The sequence below is a fragment of the Callospermophilus lateralis genome, chromosome 4 (genome assembly GCF_048772815.1).
Source record: "Callospermophilus lateralis isolate mCalLat2 chromosome 4, mCalLat2.hap1, whole genome shotgun sequence".
NCBI lineage: Eukaryota > Metazoa > Chordata > Mammalia > Rodentia > Sciuridae > Callospermophilus > Callospermophilus lateralis.
In genome coordinates this window covers 77665660-77684928 of record NC_135308.1, presented here as the reverse complement: position 1 = coordinate 77684928, position 19269 = coordinate 77665660, and the positions used below count along the sequence as shown (strand labels likewise).

Here is a 19269-nt window from a genome sequence, read left to right as displayed (position 1 = left end):
CTGTTGGCTCAGTATCTTCATATCTAGAATCAGAATGACCACCAAACTCACTGAGGTGTTCAGAGCATAAAATGAAAAAAAAAATCTAATTATTATTCCATGTAATAGAATGTTTCTGAAAAAGAAATCTGAACTGCACTAAAAATTGATTTTACTTTTCCTCAATATCAAATGCATATTTTCTTTTCAAATCTAAGAGAAAAAAAACTGTCAATGGAATGATGCAGAAAATCCTGTAAATTCAGAGTACCATCATCATAGTATTATCCTAAATATTCTGAACAAAGTTTTCCTTCAGCATCTGTCACCTATTTATTCTTTCCTCTTCATTTTCAGTTACATCTCATCTCATTCCTATCCCTTATAGTTTTATAACTAGATTACTAAAAAGCCATGTGAACTTTCCTTCCTTGTCTCTGGTCTTTCTCCATTTCAGTCTAACCCATATACTGTGAAAGGCTAATCGCCCTTAAACAGTTATCATGTCTCACTCCCTAATCTCAGAAGGGACTGTGGCTATGGCTTTCAACACCATATCCAAACCTTATTTTATACATATATATTTATTATTATATATCAATATATAATTATACTAAGAAAGTGATATTCCAGAAATCAGAGGTATATATAGCTATGAAAGTATATAATAACATTATAATAAAGATATATAAAATAATATTTAAAATTATATATATATTCTGATCTCTGGAATATCTTTTTTATCAAGCTAAGGAACTGTTGCCTTAATAGATCTAATTTATTTGTCCTGATCTTCATGGTGTTTTATTATATAATTACATCTACTATTTACCCAGAGATGTTAAAGTTCCCCCAAAATAGACATTCTTCTCTGGAAGGGGGAGTTTTTCATAAACTCTTTGAATTATTGCTTCCTAGCTCTGCCACTCTGGGTACTCCTCTTTCACTAGCATGCCCTCCATTCTCCTCAGCTTCTTACCCACTAAGGATCATATGACCTTGCTCCTTGTTAAAGTCTTTTCTGCTAAAACCGAAGTCAATTCTCTTCTCCCTGTCTGTCTCCCTCTTTCTGGTAAAAGGAAAAAAAAAAGTAAAATCAAACCCAGGGACACTCTACCACTGAACTACATATGCAGCGCTTTTTATTTTTTATTTTGAAACAGAGCCTCACTAAGTTTCTGAGACTGGCCTTGAACTTGTGATCCTCCTCTATCAGCCTCCCAATTAGCTGGTATTATAGATGTGGCAACCATACCCAACTATTCTCTTTTCTTTCTTGAGTGTTTGTGTAACACACACATTACTGTGTCCTATTGTTTACTATTTATATCTCTATATCTCATTCACTGTTCAAGCAAACAACCAACAAGTAATTTCTGAAATCTTCTTGCTGAGGCTAATGTCCATTTTTCTTGTTCAATTGTTACTTCCAATGGAAAGCATGATGTTCATTTCAGTGTAACAGCATTATTTGATATATTAAATTACTCTAATCTTTTCCTAATTAATTGAAAAATCATTTTAGAGCTACATTTGCTTTTATTCATAGAGAAAAAATATATTTAGCTCTAAACTGTATCTGAACAAGCAATAGGGACTAAATTTTCTACAGGACAAAGAAAACAAAGCAACAACTTGGAAGGCTAAATAATTCTAAGAAGAAACATTCCTTGCACAAATGGCCTTATTCCACCCAGAAATAAGCTACCATAAGAAATTAATGATGAAGCTGAGCATGGTGGCACAAACCTGCAATCCCAGCAACTCCAGAGATGGAGGCAGGAGGATCTCAAGCCAAAGGCCAACCTCCACAACTTTGTGAAACCTGTGTCAAAATTTTTAAAAATCAGGCTGGTGATATAGCTCACTACTGGTAAAACACTACTGGGTTTCATCCCCCGTATCATATGCACAAAAATAGAAATTAATGATGAAAATGAGGCTTACATTGGTGCCTATGTGCTGTCTTCCCATAGCAACACCAGGTGGCTTTCGTTCTGGACTGCGAAGTCTTCCAAGGTTAACTTCCTCAATGCCAACAGACTCTCCAACTACGCAAGTGAAAGAGACAGTTCGGAAGTATTTCCCTGAGACCTGGATCTGGGACTTGGTGGACCTGGAGTAAGTCACATGTCCTCTGACATTCAGTTCAGGACAGGATTTGAATCCTGCTCTAGGACTCTTACTATCCTTGTTCCTGACCCTTTCAGTTCTGCTCTTTTCTTCTCTGATAACTATTTTAGGCTCACAGCTCATTTAACTCACAGATAAGCAATTAAGCTATTAAAAAAAATTCTCCTGAGATAGCTAAAATAATAGAAAGCAGGAGGAAACCCTCTCTGCTACAGGAGAAAAAGAAAAGAATATAGAAAGGGATGGAGGGAGAGAGGAAAGAGGAGGGAAGAGAGTGGCAGAAAGGGAGGGAAGAAGGGATAAGAGAGAAAGTGCCAGACCTCCAGAGACTCACTGGTCACTAAACCTTAAGTCAAGCTCACAAGTTTACTGAGTCACCAGGTTCTAGGATCAGCGATGGCCTGAGCTAAAAATGACATTTGTTCACCACCATCCTCTTTCCCCTCATTAGTTCGTCAGGGCAGAGCGAGTTGGCCCTGAAGACACCTGACACCATCACAGAGTGGAAGGCCAGTGCACTCTGCCTGTCTGGAACCACAGGGCTTGGTCTTTCCCCAACGGTCTCTCTTCAAGTCTTCCAGCCCTTCTTCCTGGAACTCACTCTCCCCTACTCTGTGGTTCGAGGAGAAATCTTCACCCTCAAAGCCACTGTGTCCAACTATTTGTCCCACTGCATCCAGGTAAATGCATCTTTCTGGAAGTGAGTGGACATGAAAAAAGGCACATGGTTACCATGATCATCATTGCCTTTGGCTCCTAGGGAATCCCCCAGGAAATCAGAACCAAGTGTGACATAGCCTAATTTCAGAAAGGAAGTGAGTAAAGCCACCTTGGCAGGCCCAATCTACTATGATTACAAAAATCTACGACGATTTTCACTGAGGCCCCTCTTGTTTATTCCCAAAATCCAGATACCGTTTCCCCATGATTGCTTCATTTTTTTAACTCTAAAGAAATGTCTTTTTCATACATTGGCATGATGCATTTATCCTTTTTCCTGCAAGTTTTTCAATTCCCTAATTGCAAATGCCCAAACTGCAAGGTAGTAGATAGGATCTACTTGTTCAAACAATGTCTCACACCCTTTGGACTGGTATGTACTGTCCCTCTAAGCTTTTCTTCCTACAATTGATCTTCTGCGGGTGTCCTGCCACCAACTTGCATTTGGGTGTGGGAGCAGGTCAGAGTGCAGCTGGAGGTATCTTCTGCTTTCCTGGCCGTCTCAGAAGAGAATAATGAAAAATCTCACTGTGTCTGTGGAGATAGGCAGAAGACTGTGTCTTGGTCTGTGATCCCAAAGTCACTGGGTGAGTGCTACAGCTGTTCACAATCCATGATTTGCTTTCTCCTCACACCCCAAGACATGCTTTTTCTCCTCATTCAACACTGGTTAAGAGGAAGAAAACTATTCAATACAGAATAACTGTTTAACTCCCTAAAAACCTTAATCCTCAGGAAAGGTGAATTTCACAGCTACTGCAGATGCCCTGCAGTCTCAGGAAACATGTGGCAATGAGGTGACTGAATTCCCAACACTCGTACATAAGGACACTGTGATAAAGTCCTTAATAGTTGAGGTATGTGAATATATTTCCTATCTTGAAAGCTTCATCATATATTATTATCTAACTATGCCTGAACTCTGTTCATTTCCAAGAGTAAAAGAGTGTATCCACAACTCAATTTCTCACAAATACTTTCTCCCCTACTTTAAAGAAATGAACTTTTATTCTTTGTTTTTTTTTTATTTTCAATATAAAGCCTGAAGGAATAGAAAAAGAAGAAACTTACAACACACTGTTATGTGCATCAGGCAAGTATAAAAGTAGATAAAATTCTCATGTTAAGCCATTTATTAAAGTATATAGTTGTGGAATAAATGTCCATTGGTGCATGCTTCCCTCTGAAAAACTCTCCTGTGAATAACTCTAAAGACATTTGACAAGGGACATCCATTTTCTGATTAAAAAAAAAAATCATGTGGTATTGGCTCTATTTTCTCAGGGGAGTGAAAAATGAATATTATTAGGGTATTATTTTTTAGTAACTAATTTATGTATTTTAATTAGGTATATATGACAGCAGAATGCATTTTGATTCATTGTACACAATTGCAGCACAACTTTCCATTTCTCTGACTGTACACGATGTAGCTTCGTACCATATGTGCAGTCAGTCATATATGTACCTAGGGTAATAACGTCTATCTCATTCCACCATCTTTCCTGCCCCCATACCTCCTCCTCTTCTCTCACTCTCCTTTACCCAATCAAAATTTCTCCATTTTTCCTATGCTCCCCATTATGGATCAGCATTCACTCATGAGAGAAAACATTTGGAGGGTGTTATTATTATTGCCATATTTTAATGGCAAAAGACACAGAGAATCGAAAAGACTTGCCTTAAAGCTGTTGGCTAATAATAAGGACTAAAGTTGTTGGCCCAGAAAATAAATTTTTCTAATATATCTGTGTTTTACAAACTTCTCCTGAAACTGTATTCAAAATATTGAAATATTGGTATGACACTTAATATTATTTATTAGTAGCGTTTGCTATTATTTATTATTACTACTATTTATTTTTAAACTAGTAGCTTAAATGTACTCATATTTGTGTAAACCTCTTAATTTCATGGGGAATTCTATGAAATTTACATGTATAAAAAAATCAGCATTTTACTAATATCATTAATTGTAATCATATAAAAATAACTACCACTAAAAATTTAATTCTGTGCCATCTAGTATCATTTTGAAGACAATGCACCATCTACACATCTGTTCTCTATGCAGATACCCCTTAACTTATTATGAGATTACAGTTCAAGAAACTCACAATAAATTTAAAACACCATGATGAGTCAAAAATGCATTTTGTGCCAGGTGTGGTGGCACACAACTGTAATCCCAGCTGCTTGGGAGGCAGAGGCAGGAAGATAAGAGTTCAAAGCCAGCCTTAAAAATGGCAAAGAGCTAAGCAACTCAGTAAAAACCTGCCTCTAAATAAAAAATGCAAAATAGGGCTGGGGATGTGGCTCAATGGTGAAGTGCTCTTGAGTTCAATCTCTGGTACCTCCCCCGAAAAATATGTGTTTTGTGCACCTGACCCAGCATCCTAATTTAGCAGACAGTACAGTGTAGGGTGTCTGTTTTCACCATCATGATCCCATGTCTGGCAGGGAGCTGTGCTCACTATCATGGCCCAGAATTACCAGAAAGTATCATATTGCATATTGCTACTACAGGAAAAGATCAAAACTCAAATCCACAATGTCTATAGTTCCCACTGAATACACATTACATTTGCACAATGTTAATTCAGACCATCATTTGTCAATCACCTCTAGGTTTGTAGCTTTAGTACCAACTATGTGATAGAGACCATAAAATTGACATTTTGGTGCACATCTCCTTCCTGAACTCAAAGCCATGATTTCCACTGCCCACTTATTATCTGCACTTATGGGTATGCAGGTCTAATAGCATGTTTAAAAAACAGAAGCTCTGCTCATCCCCATAATTTTGCTTAACCCATAGTTCTCTCCACTTCAAGTGATGGAAATTTAATTTTCTACTTTCTAGGGTCAAAATTTTTAGAGTTCTCCTTGTTTATGTTCTCTTCCACTCCACATCCAATCCATTCACAAATCTAGTGAGCTCCACCTTCAAGTAACATCTGAAATCTGCCCACTTCTCATCATGTGCACTTCTCTCTAGTCTTTTCTTCCCTGGCCTATCTCAATAACTTCCTCACTGCTCTCCTGATCATCTCCCCTTGTTTCTCTACAACGAAGGAATCCTTTAAAGCATATATCAGACCAATCAGATCATGTCTTTCCTCTACCCAGACCCTTCAGGGGTTTTCAATGTTGAAGCCTGAATCTTTAATGGCACCTATAAAGCCTCACCTCATCTGTGACTTCATATCCTACTAATTTTCCCCTTGCTCACTCCACTCCAGTCACATTGGCCCACTCTGTCCTCTTGGAATACATCTAGGATGCTCCAATCCCTGGAGTAGGTTTAGTTTTGGTTCCTTTGTTCTGGAAGTACCTTTCTCCAGGTATCTCTAAATATTACTCGCTGCTTTAATTATGGTATCTGCTCACATATGACATTTACCAATGAGCCTTTCAATGGGGAGCCCCCTCTCTCTCCACACCTTGCATTTTCTGATTAGACATGGATGACTAGCTCACCAGATAAACACCTGTCCTCTTCTAATTTTTTCCATAACACCTATCAACCTCTATCATACTAAACATGTCCTTGCTTATTTACCTTACTCTAAAAGTTCAGGAAATTCATTTAAAAAATTATTATATCACTACATTTAAAAGAAAACTTGGTACATAATACACAATACATATTTATAGAACAAATGTGATTATGTGAAAGCACTAACAATAGTAGAAATTAAAATCAGCCATGAAAGGAAGGCAATAATTATATCTTAAGGTCCATGCTTGTAAGAAATGCCATAAAAAATTAGCACAAATATATATGATTAGTGTGATTTTATTATGATTAATTATATATGTGATTATATATGATTAATTTTTCTAAGATATTAATCATGACTTTAGAAGAAACTTGAATTGCATCAAAAAATATGATACAATGTGTGAGAGAAATGAAAGGTTGAATCTGGATCATGTAGAAGAAAAAGATTTATAAAAAATAGAACATTTCTCTCATTTTACCCTCCCTTATATGTTTATCTTCTTTCATTAGATACTGGAGTGTCTGAAAAGCTATCACTGAGAGTTCCTTTAAATGTGGTTGAAGGATCTGCCAGGGCAACATATTCAGTTTTGGGTGAGTCTCTCAGGCCAACAGAAACAATTCTAGTGCATGAGCTCACTACCCAGGATTAATAAAATCACTGACACTCAGTATTAGATAAAAAAAAGAACACTAAGCTAAGGATTGAACTATGTATCAGTTAGAAAAGGGTGTTCAATGAATGTTGTGTGACATGGGATGCCTAGATATAGTCTAAAACGTAAGGAGGGTCATAGTTCTGTACCCTGATCTTCAAGTGGTTTGCTAGGTGGCAATGCTTCCTAGTGGATTTTGAAATGGTTAGTAGTTCCATTTTACAAGACGCATGGTCCTTCAGAAAAGGTGTTGTCACCTGCCATTCAGTTTCTTCCCTGCTTTCTTAAACATCCTAGAAACACCTGTTTCTCTCACCTTTTGCTTTTCTTTCATTCTTCTTTCTCACCCTTTGTGCTTTCTGGTTCTTCCCTCCTTAATTACTGTAGCGTCTCAGTTATCTAGTCATCTATTTTCCTAGGCCATCACAAACCATTTCTGTGTTCCTCTGATTTTCTTTTTTTATGAATTTCATTCACCAGGAGATATACTAGGCTCTGCAATGCACAACCTCCAGAATCTTCTAAGGATGCCCTATGGTTGTGGAGAACAAAATATGGTTCTTTTTGTCCCTAACATCTATGTCCTGAATTATCTGAATGAGACACAACAGCTGACAGAGAAGATCAAGTCCAAAGCCATCAGCTACCTTGTCAGTGGTAAGAGATTACCTCAAGAGAAGAAATGTTAATGGACCTTCTAAATATCTTGTGGTGAACTCAAATCAGTATCTCCTTGGCTAAGGTTTGATAGTTGTCATTGCTGTGATTTCCAATAAGAAAATGTAATGGTACCATCAATTCTTGGAGACATCTTAGCAAAATAATAGTTTCCCTATGATTCTTCAATAATATTAAGAAAAAAAACCACTAAATTTTCAATGTCTCTACTATTTTATACATCTATGAAAAATTTCTCTTCAGGGTATCAAAGGCAGTTGAATTATAAGCACAGAGACGGTTCATACAGCACCTTTGGAGAGTATGATGGCACAAGACAGGGAAACACTTGGTAAGATAATTATCTCCACATGCTCTCTGCTGATTCTTGACATTTCAGGATTCTAAAGATAGCTTCTCTGATGCCTGCAGTTCTTTCAAGGAAGATTGTTAACCTTTAATAATTGTCCCTACTAGTTAATCTCTGAAAATTCACCTGCTCTGATAGCACAGCAAATAATGGTAAAGTGAGGATACATAATAATAGAAAATCAAGAGAGTATCATCATGTAAAAGAACAGAGGATGAAACTTCTACACTGCACGTTAGAAGGAGAGGAGGGAGAGCCTGGAAAGAGACTGAGGTGGAATAAAATCAAGAGAAGTCATTTGGGAAACTCAGTATTGATGGGAGGCTTGGAGGTTCCAACAAAGCCTTCTTGAGAAAAGAGTGAAGAATAGCATCAATTGTAGAAAAACCAATAAAATTGATAGAGCTAAAAGAGAGATTCAGACATTTGCTAGACTAGAGAATACCCAACTCTCAAGTATCATTTTCCCCATCCTTTCTCTCCTATTATTTCCTCCATTGCATTGTGATGGTCTGTATCTGCAGGTAGTGAATGAAGTGAGCTTCAAAGGTGAGTTGTTTTTATATCTCCATATCTTTTGATGGACAGGCTCACTGCATTTGTGCTCAAGTCCTTTGCTCAAGCTCAGTCATACATCTTTGTGGAGAAATCACACATCACAGATGCTCTCACCTGGCTCTCACAGAAACAAAAGGAAAATGGCTGTTTCCAACTCTCTGGTTCACTGCTAAACAATGCTATGAAGGTGACACCTTCCCTTTTGTTCTGATTCCTGAGGATTGTGATATGTAGGAGGGATTGATGCTCCTGTTGAGTCTTTCAGTCCTCATTATATTAACTTTAAAATCTATCAATATATTAGTAGTAGTTTTTAATGAAAATGGGAAGTTTTAAAAAAATAGAATTTACCCATGTTTATATCTGCACAATTCACAATAGCCAAACTACAGAACCAGCCTAGGTATCCATCAGTGGATGAATGAATAAAGAAAATGTGGTAGATATATGCAATGGAGTTTTATTCACCCATAAAAAAAATGAAATTATGACATTTGCAGGAAAATGAGTCAATCTAGAGACCATAATGTTAAGCAAAAATAAATCAATTTCAGAAGGTCAAAGATCATTTGTTTTATCTCATGTGCAGAAGTTAGAGAGTAAAAAGGAAAAGAAAGATGGAGAGGATCTCAGGAAAAATCAAAGGAGATCAGTAGTGGAAAGGGACCAAAGGGGTGGGAGGAAGGAATGGAGGTGAGGAAGTGCTGGAGAGTGATATGGTCAAATTATATAATGATGGTGTGTGCATGTATGCATATGTAGCAACAAAACCCAACATTATGTACAACTGTAATGAACCAATCAAAAATACGGAAAAGAAATCAAATGTAGTATATAATTAAAAGTGAGGAAAGGTGAGTTGGGACAGACTTTGATATTTTAGATATAAGGTAGAATGGGAGAAATCAACAATGCAAAACAAACAAACAAAACCTATCTAGGGAAGACATCAAATGCAAAAGGAGAGAGAGCTAGCAGACACTGGCTGATGAATGTTGTAGTGTTTGAGACTGTTGCCTCTGATCCTTCCAGGGTGGGGTAGATGATGAGGTGACACTCTCTGCCTACATCACCATTGCTCTGCTGGAGATGCCACTGCCTGCCACTGTATGTACAAGCCCCTTCCCTACACCTCCTTCATGAATATAAGAAATAAAAAATCACATAACCATGACTCCCTGAGGGAAATTAATTGTGATTTTCATGATATTTAATTTTGGTATATTTCTCTGGAATATAAAGAATTAGTTCCTTTGGGAAGCTACAGGGGAAGATATCATTAGGGGAAGCTAATTCATTCTCTGGTAATTCTAATGTTGCATAGACACATTGGTGTTTTTAATCTGGGGTTAGCATGGGGACAGTTCATGAGCCTGGTTCTGCTACTTAAGGATCACCTTTCATCTTTACAGCATAATGTTGTCCGTAATGCTCTATTCTGCTTGGAAACAGCCTGGGGCTCCATTTCAGAGACCCAAGGAATTCATGTCTATACCAAGGCATTATTGGCCTATGCCTTTGCCCTAGCAGGACAACAGGCCAGGCGGAGTGAGCTGCTTGAATCCCTAGGCAGAGAGGCTGTGAAAGAAGGTAAGAGCAGTTACTGCAAAATTTACTTCTAACAATCACTACTGATCAAAATGTGGGAGAGTACCTCTACTGAGCTCACACCCATCATGCTACTTTAATTATGATGAATAATTAAATTTTATACAACACTTAAATCTTGGGAAACATGGACCATTTTATCAATACATACATTATCAAATTTATGCAACTCAACTTCTAATACAAGACAAGTATATAGACACAGAGTCCATGTGATTGTCTAGAAGCTTAATTTACTTTTTTGGCAAAGATTTGCCTGATGGTGACTATTTAAGACTTTCACTTCATTTGTATCAATTTGTCAGGGAGCACTAACTATAATCATTGCTTATGGATTAGATTTTAAACCATTCTCTAAGATGAAGATTCTGTCCTTTTCATTTCAAAGAGGATTCAATGCACTGGCAACGTCCTGGGATCCCCCAAGAAGCTAAGACATTCTATCAACCTCGGGCACCTTCTGCTGAGGTGGAGATGACATCATATGTTCTCCTTGCTTATCTCACCACCCAGCCCACCCCATCTTCAGAGGACCTGTCTGTGGCATCACGTATTGTGAAATGGATCATCAAGCAGCAAAACCCCTTTGGAGGATTCGCCTCCACTCAGGTCTGTGGAGTGACCATGGGAGGGAAAATAAATAAGTTAACACATGTGATGACACAATCATATTTTAAGAGTTAAATAAGTATGTTAGTATTTATAACTTACATTTTCTCCATTCCTCCACCATCAGACAAATTCCAGCCTGTTTCTTCTATATATGAATTAATGTTCTACCTGTCTTCTAGCCTTTCATTTCTTCTCTCCCTAGTGGACCCTGAGAGCACAGGTTAGTCAAATCTTCCCAAAGCAATGCTTTCATGGGATTATTTCCCTGAAAAAAATAAATATTTATTTTTCATCCAAAATCTAAAATTATCTAATATTTTTCCCATAGCTTTATTGAGGTAAAATTAAATTAAAATAAACTGCACATATTTGCAGTATGCAATTTGGTCAGTTTTGACATGTATGTAACCGATACAATCAATATAAAAAGCATTTCCATTACTTTTAAAATTTGAAACCATGCAGACAGTGTTTCTGCATGATTTATTACATTAGAAATCAATCACCTAAAGATACTTGGAACCCTACCCCCACATATCAACTATTTCAAAATTAAATGATACATTTATAAATATCTCAGAGGTCAAGAAAGAAAGCACAAGAAAAGTAAATAAAAAGTGCTTTGAACTAAGTGATAATAAAGCTTAAAATATCAGGACCTGTGGAATGAAACAGTACTCAGATGAACATTTATAACTTAAAGTACTTGTATCAGAAAGCTAAATTTACAATCAAATTATTTTCAAGTTGTGTAGTAGGAAAGAAAAAATAAGAATAAAAGCAAAAATATATGAAATATAGAAGAAATAATATAACTAAAATTTGATAAAAATCAAATAAGTCTAATCAAGAAAAAATAAAGAACATAAAAATAAATTTCAATGGAAAAGGAGCTATCAAACTAACCCTATAGTAGTTAAAAATATATTAAGGTAACATTAAAATTGTGTGCCAACCTATGTGATATCATACATAACATGGTGTGTATTAGAGAAGGATTCATATGTTACTGAGAAGAAAGTGTATTCAGTCATTAATGAATGAAATATTCTATATATGTCTGTTAAGTCTAAATTCTCAATTATATGTTTTACTTCTATAGCTTCTTTATTTAGTTTTTGTTTGGAAGATCTATCCAGTGGTGACAGAGGCATGTTAAAGTTATCCAGTAGTTACCCAGTATGTGTTGTGGTCTATTTGATTCTTGAAATTGAAAAGGGTTTGTCTGATGTACATAGATGCACCATTATTTGAGGCATAAGTATTTACAACTGTTATGTCTTGTTGATGTATAATTCCCCTTAAGCAGTACAGAATGGGCTTCTTTGTCCCTTCTGATTAACTTTGGATTAAAGTTCACTTTATTTGATATGAGGATAGAAACCACTGCTTGTTTACATGACCCATGTAAATGATATGTCTTTTCCCACCCTTTCACCTTCAGTCTGTGAATGTCTTTGCCTATGAGGTAAGTCTCTTGGAGACAGTGTATTGTTGGGTCTTGTTTTTTAATCCAATCTTTCAGTCTATGTCTTTTGATCAATGAGTTGAGGCCATTAATGTTCCAGGTTTTAATTGAGCTATTCCTGGTTTTTTGGGTTTGTTTTTAATTAGTTTCTTCTTTGATTGACTATTCCTTTAGTATAGTTCCTCCCTTTGCTGGTTTTCACTTTTTTTTCATTTAATTTCCATGAAAGATTTTGTTGAGAATGTTCTGTAGTACAGACTTCCTAGTTTCAAATTCTTTTAATTTTTGTTTGTCATGGAAGGCTCTTATTTCATTATCAAATGTGAAGCTTAATTTTGCTGGCTATAGGATTCTTGGTTGGCATACATTTTTTTTCAGAGCTTGTTATATATTATTCCAGGACCTCCTAGCTTTGAGGGTCTGGGTTGAGAAATCAGCTGAGATCCAAATTAGTTTCCCCAGTACATAATCTGATATTTTTCTCTCACAGGCTTTAAAATTCTATCTTTATTCCTTATGTTAGGCATTTTCATTATAATGTCACTTGGTTTGGTCTGTTCTAATTTTGTACATTTAGGATCCTGTAAGCCTCTTGTATTTGTTTTCCATTTCATTCTTTAGGTTTGGGAAATTTTCTCATATTATTCCATTGAAAAGATTGTGCATTCTTTTGGTTTGTATCTCTGTGTCTTCATCTATCCTGATAAATGTTAAATTTGTTCTTTTCATGTTATCCCGTAGTTCTTGGAAATTCTATTCCTGGTTTCTTAACATCTTCTCTTCTCTCCATGGTCAACTCTATTTTCAAGATTATATATTTTTTTCTTCATTACCTGAGATTCTGTCTTCCAAGTGGTCTAGACTGTTGGTGATGCTTTTTATTGTATTTTTAATTTGGTTTATTGTTTCCTTCATTTCAAGGATTTCTGCTTGTTGTTTTTTTTCAATATCTCTGCTTCTTTATTGAAGTGACCTTTCCCTTTCTATATTTATCTCTGATTTTATTTCTTAAATATTCCTTTACTTTGCAGACCAGTTTAACTGTGTACATTCTAAACTCCTTCTCTGGCATTTCTTCCACTTGGGTGTCCATGGATTCTGTTATTGGAATACCTTGGTTTGTTTGGGGATATTTGTTCCCTTGCTTTTCCATGTTGTTTGTGTTTCTACCATCTAACAGTATGGATCTGAGGCAATAGAGTTTCTACTCTGTGGACTTATAGTGTTCCTGAAAGTTTCCAGTACCTCACTGTTTAGGGGAAGACAAATAATAACAATAAGCAATGCAAAGAATATATAGCATTAAACCAAATAGTTCCTACTATGATGTCTACAATGTTAATTATCACAATAAACAGAAATGATCTGATGAAAATTTTCTTGATGAAAAGTTAAAAACTTCTTTCCATTAGGGTTCAAAAGATTCTTAATTTCTCTTCTCAGCAGTTTTAGGTGGGATCATCTGGGGCATGATGCTCCACCCTCTGGATTTCTGGAGTGAGAGAAGTAATCCTGTAGGCAGAATTCCTGGAGGTAAAGTTTAGGCTAAAGTGGGCTCCATGCTCTTTTCTGAATGCCAATTTATTTGGAGATTTTAAATCAGTGCACCTTCAGCACCCAGTACTTGCTGGTTCACGCTGAAAGACTGGACCCAAGGGATTTCCAGTGTGGTGGGTACCAATTCTTAGTCTACTATGTCACCTTTGCACCCCAAGTTTCCTGGTCTCAGGTTCAGTCCTCTAAACAATCTCTCCCACCTGTACCCTTCTAAGTTCCTGGCCAGATGCATCTCTCCCAGCTGGTCCCACAAGCAGTTGGATTAGTTGAGAGAGGTAGAGCCAGGTGGGTTTCCACAATCAGATGTCCCCTGTGTAAACCTCTTTCCACATCTGATTTTCACCTGGTCACTTAAGCACACTCTGTGTCAAGCAATGTGTGTGTACTGGGCCTATATTTCAGGCCAAACTTGGGTTTCCCAGGAAACGGCCCTCTCAGCTGCCAGTCCCTGGGCAGTGGCTGCAAAATTATTCCTTCCTGTGTCCTGAGAATGCCACCTGGATAGATGGCAGCTTCTTTCCCTGCACAAAGATATTGTGAAGCATGTCTTTCAGGTTTGTTGGGCAATGTCCTTGATCTCTAAACACTCCGTATCCAGACATGCTTTAGACTTCCCTAAAAACACAGGTTCCTTTAATTCCCTTACCTCTTCATTATGCTCATGGAGGGAACTCTCTGGCTGGTGCTTCCAGTCTCTCTGGGCCACTGAGGATTTCTTATTTTATTATATGCAACCTCCTGTGTCCCTGATCTGCATTCAGTGTTAAACTTTAAATTCCAGTAAAGTCTCCAACATCTTTTTTGTTCACACATTTTGCTGAGAAGCGACCTGTCTGCTTTTTTGATTTCATTCCATGGAGAAACCAGGAAAGCAATCTCCTCTATTCTTTCATCTTGAGAACATCCTGCTAAAATTATTTAATGTTTCACCCCAAATATCTCTCATCCCTAGTAATCATAAATGCACAAATCCAAGTAGGCAGAGCCCTTTGGTTTTCTGGAATTGGCTCACTTCCATTTCCATGTCTTGTCTTAAACCCTTCCTGGCACTCCCTGATGCTTCTCTCTGTCTACAGAAATGTTCCTTAATATTCAGGGGTATCATTTCTCACCTTCTTCAGTCTTCTTTTACTGTTCTAGCCCACATTTTCTTCTGCCTTTTCTGAATTTTCGAACAAATATTGCTACATGAATTTATAAATTATTGAAATAGCCTTTTATTATGTCAGATAGTTGAGTCTTATTGCTATATGTGTATTGTAAGCTACTACAATGAAAAAAAAATTATTTATTTTTTCCAATGTACCTAGAATGGTTCATCATTGAAATCTAGATTTGTACTGAATTTAGATTGTATTAATGAATTGTTTTTATTACTAAATAATCCTGAATGAGTATAAATTTGATATGGTTTACATTTAGTGTGATTTAGCTACCTCCTCTTCTGTGATTTTTGTACCCATCTTTTTTTCAGGATACAGTGGTAGCTCTCCAAGCCCTCTCCAAATATGGAGCAGCAACTTTCACAAAAAGTAAGAAGGCAATTTCAGTCACTGTCAAATCTTCTAACACATTCTCTGAAGAATTCCACGTAGATGATGACAATCGCCTGCTGCTGCAGGAGGTCATGCTGCCTGAGATTCCAGAGGATTACGACACCACAGTGTTGGGGTCAGGATGTGTGTACCTCCAGGTGAGACTGCCATGGTGTAAGGGATGCTGCAAATGGGAGAGAAAGTCTCAAGGGTAAATTATGAATGTTAAAATAGGAAATGTGTGCTAACAAAAGAAATGAATTGTTTGAAAGTGATTGTTAAATTTTTTGTGTGCAAAGATGAAGTATTTCCCTTTTTGTTTTTTTTTTTAAAGACTTCACTAAGATATAACGTCCTTCCCAAGAAAGAAGGGAAAGATCCCTTCACTCTGCAGGTTGATTCTCATCCCAAAAATTGTGATGGAGTAGATGCTCACAGGAAATTCCAGATTCATATCAACATTAGGTAAACCCTAAATCACAACTGGACTTTTTTGTAGAATATGAAAACTTTTCTTTCCTTGTATTGGGGGAACTCTATTGTCCAGATTAATTATGTAATGGGTATGGAACTCTTGTAGTATTTATTTATAAGAAAATTTTCTTCACCCTTACTGAAAAGCCTTAACCTTAATAATATATTGCCCTAACTGAAGAGTAGAATTGACAAGGATGGGTTTTTCAAAGAACAATAACACAGATACAGTAGGTAGAGAAACTGAGTGGTACAAATAAACAAGGTGAGACTTCTATCTTCAATCAATTCCAAGGAATTTTATTTGAAGGTTTATCACTCTGCCTTACTTCATAGTTATGCTGGTGAAAGACCCAACTCCAACATGGTTATTGTGGATGTGAAGATGATATCAGGTTTCATACCTGTGAAAACATCAGTGAAAAAGGTAAATCCAAAATGTCTTACAGATAGCAATCCCATAATAAAATGTGATATTTACATTGTCAATTTGATTTTACTAATGTCCTGGATCTTGCCTCTCTAAAGTATATTCCCACAGTTTTAGTGTAGGTCAGAAGATTATATGATGTCAGTTAAGGTAAAAGTCATAAACATGATAAATAATGTTCTAGAAGGCTTAGACATCTAGGTATGTGCAGAGATACTGAGTTACCTTCCAACTACACAAAAAGAAAAAAAAAGAGGGTATATAAGTGTATGTGTAACTATCACATATATATCGAATATACATTTGTATCCTATAGGTATATCATATGTATGGATATATGAGAGTAATAGGATCAATAAATATTATCATTATTGTTATTCCTGAAGAAATAAAAAGTAGTAATTTGAATGCTCCAGAGAACTCATTTTGATGATAAATACCTAAAAACTGCTCTCAGTATAGAATTTCTTAACTCCATGTTTCTGGCTTATCCCCTTTGTCCATAGCTTCAAGAACAACCTGAGATTCAAAGGACTGAAGTGAGCACCAATCATGTCCTAATCTACCTTAGGAAGGTAAGACTTCATAAGACTCTGCTAGGTCTGTAAAACTAATAGAAGTTTTAATAAGTCTATCCAGACTCCAAATAATGCTTTTCACATACACAATGAGGAAGGACAAAAGAGTCACAAAGGGAAATGGGACAACTGGTCAGTGAGGTTCACTTTGCTCCATTTGATTGCCCACAGAAATTTTGTCCTTTTTTGTCATTGGGTATGTTAAGAAAGTCTAAACCCTAGAATCTTAACAAAATTCCCTATTCTCTCTTAGGTTTTGATAGGGATATGAAGTATAGTTATGGTATTTGATAATATTTTAAGAAAAGGAGATGGTAACCAGTAAAAAAAGCTAATCTTTGTTCCCAATTCATTTCTCCTCTCTCCAGCTAACCAATCAAGCCTTGAGTTTCTCCTTCTTGGTGGAACAAGACATGCAAGTAAAGAATTTAAAACCAGCTATAGTAAAAGCGTATGATTATTATGAGACAGGTGAGTGAGATTTACATATGCTAAGCTTTGATACAAAAAACTAACAACATAAACAGTTGCATTAACTGATAGGAAACTCCAAGATATTTCAATGGAAGAAAAGGCAAGTTTTGGTCACTAAAAAATCATGTCCCTGTATATTAACCCCATATTTGCTCCCTAAGTAAGTTTTTGAGTCATTATTATAAACTGATCATAAAGTAGAGATAATCAGTTCTCTCTACACTTCCCTCTAAAGTTGCTGTCTTGGACGGAATTATTCTAGAAAGATAAGAAAAGTAGCAATAACTTAAAAACTACATCTCAATATTGATGTATAATATAAGATCTAAAATTGAATGTTTTGGTTTGCTTTGGACAGTCTCACACAATTTGGGGAATTTTGTAATATATTAAGAAATTCTTCCATTTCCTCATAACTTTAAAGTCAAGATTTACCAGCACCAGAGCATGCTGCTACTGTTAAGACTTATCTCCTTTTTAGTTTAAGACAGGTTCATAGAGGAAGGGATAATTCCACTGGGGAAGACGCATCTGTGGGAATTGACTGTCCCCAGTGCTGTAGTGGCATACAAGCACACCATCCATGTCACCAGCCCTCAGTTCTGTGCCCAAGAGCTTAGTTCTTTTGGTCTCTTTCCCCAATCCCAAACAGCTTAGTACAGAATTGTTTTCATTGGTTCTGTGGGTATACTTTATGTCTATTTACTTAGCTTATAGGTTTGTTAATTGTTAATTAATTGCTTATTGTAGGATCATTTTTGTGTTTCAGATGAATACACTATTGAAGAATACAGTGCCCCTTGCAGTGCTGGTACAGTATAAATAGTAAAACCTAATGCCAATTTAAAGAAAATGAATAGGTGCCTCAGTTCTCCACATAAGGCTGCTGCTTAACATGAGTGTGTCATTTCCGTATTATAAAATCCTATATATCTTTACGAATTGAACTAAACCATACATATTATAGAAATTCTCAATTAAAAAGTTCAAGTAAAATATAATTACTGGTTTCTAAAATGATTGCTTCTAGATAAGTTCAATAATTTACCACATATAAAAACTAAAATGTCTATTATTTAGTTTACATTCTCTACCAAGTGTTCACCCACACCGATCTAGGATATTTCTGAATATATATAATTAAGGTTCAGAAATGTGTCTCTCTATCCATATACCATGAGGGATGCAATCTATAATACCTTCTCTTAGGCTGATTAACAGGGTCCAACTTTGACAATATTGTACTATGTCAAAATTTCTGTGTCACCTTTAGTTCTCCGTTTTAAAATACATAAAAACTGAGGACAAACCTATCATTTAAAATGATCAGGTTATTAAATTTCTATATTTATAATTGAATATAAAAATGTTCTTTTAGTAGGTCAAATATTTTCTTTAATGTTTCTGCATATTCTTTTACTTTTTAGAATCTGAACAAGGAAATGCTTGAAAATGGAAACTTATGGATTTAATCAGAAAATCCTTAGAAATGAAGAACAAAGACTTTAAAAAGGAAAAGGAATTGGAAACACATAAAATTTATATGTCACATAAATTTATGACAACTCTATCTTTTCTGTTCTTGCATTCTTCTGATTATTCCCCATCATAATTTCAGACATTCAAGCTGAAATAGAGTCTATTATCCTGTGCCTTGTTCTGCCATGGTTTGGATGTTTGCCCACTAAATTGCATATGTTGGAAAACTAATCCCCCAAAGTTCTGGGGAACAAAAAGTCCAGGACTGGACAAACCCTACCCCAACATCTCCCCCAGCAACCTCTCTCCAGCATTCACAGTTTAGAACAACCAAGATGTTCCTTTTCATCTCAAATGAAAGGTACCTCATGCAGGCACAAAACAGAATGTTCCACCTGGTCAAGGTGCTCACTTGTGTCTGCTGAGCACAGGCTGGCCCTCTAAGGAAGTAGTGATATGCCTGGTAGGTGGTATGC

The 19269-nt window shown here is 36.3% G+C and overlaps 1 protein-coding gene across 1 annotated transcript in view; it reads left to right on the top strand.

Moving 5' to 3' along the window:
• Positions 1 to 18764, top strand: part of LOC143396691 (pregnancy zone protein-like) — a 43159-nt gene extending 24395 nt beyond the window's left edge. The window contains exons 18-36 of the mRNA XM_076852639.1: positions 1956 to 2100; positions 2564 to 2792; positions 3293 to 3419; positions 3568 to 3689; positions 3874 to 3925; positions 6848 to 6931; positions 7474 to 7650; positions 7915 to 8002; positions 8609 to 8765; positions 9611 to 9685; positions 9991 to 10168; positions 10575 to 10795; positions 15298 to 15516; positions 15693 to 15823; positions 16169 to 16259; positions 16769 to 16837; positions 17209 to 17311; positions 18084 to 18125; positions 18742 to 18764. Coding sequence (XP_076708754.1) covers positions 1956 to 2100; positions 2564 to 2792; positions 3293 to 3419; positions 3568 to 3689; positions 3874 to 3925; positions 6848 to 6931; positions 7474 to 7650; positions 7915 to 8002; positions 8609 to 8765; positions 9611 to 9685; positions 9991 to 10168; positions 10575 to 10795; positions 15298 to 15516; positions 15693 to 15823; positions 16169 to 16259; positions 16769 to 16837; positions 17209 to 17311; positions 18084 to 18125; positions 18742 to 18764 — 2333 coding nt within the window. The remainder of the gene's footprint in view (positions 1 to 1955; positions 2101 to 2563; positions 2793 to 3292; positions 3420 to 3567; positions 3690 to 3873; positions 3926 to 6847; positions 6932 to 7473; positions 7651 to 7914; positions 8003 to 8608; positions 8766 to 9610; positions 9686 to 9990; positions 10169 to 10574; positions 10796 to 15297; positions 15517 to 15692; positions 15824 to 16168; positions 16260 to 16768; positions 16838 to 17208; positions 17312 to 18083; positions 18126 to 18741) is intronic.
• Positions 18765 to 19269: the final 505 nt, after the last annotated feature.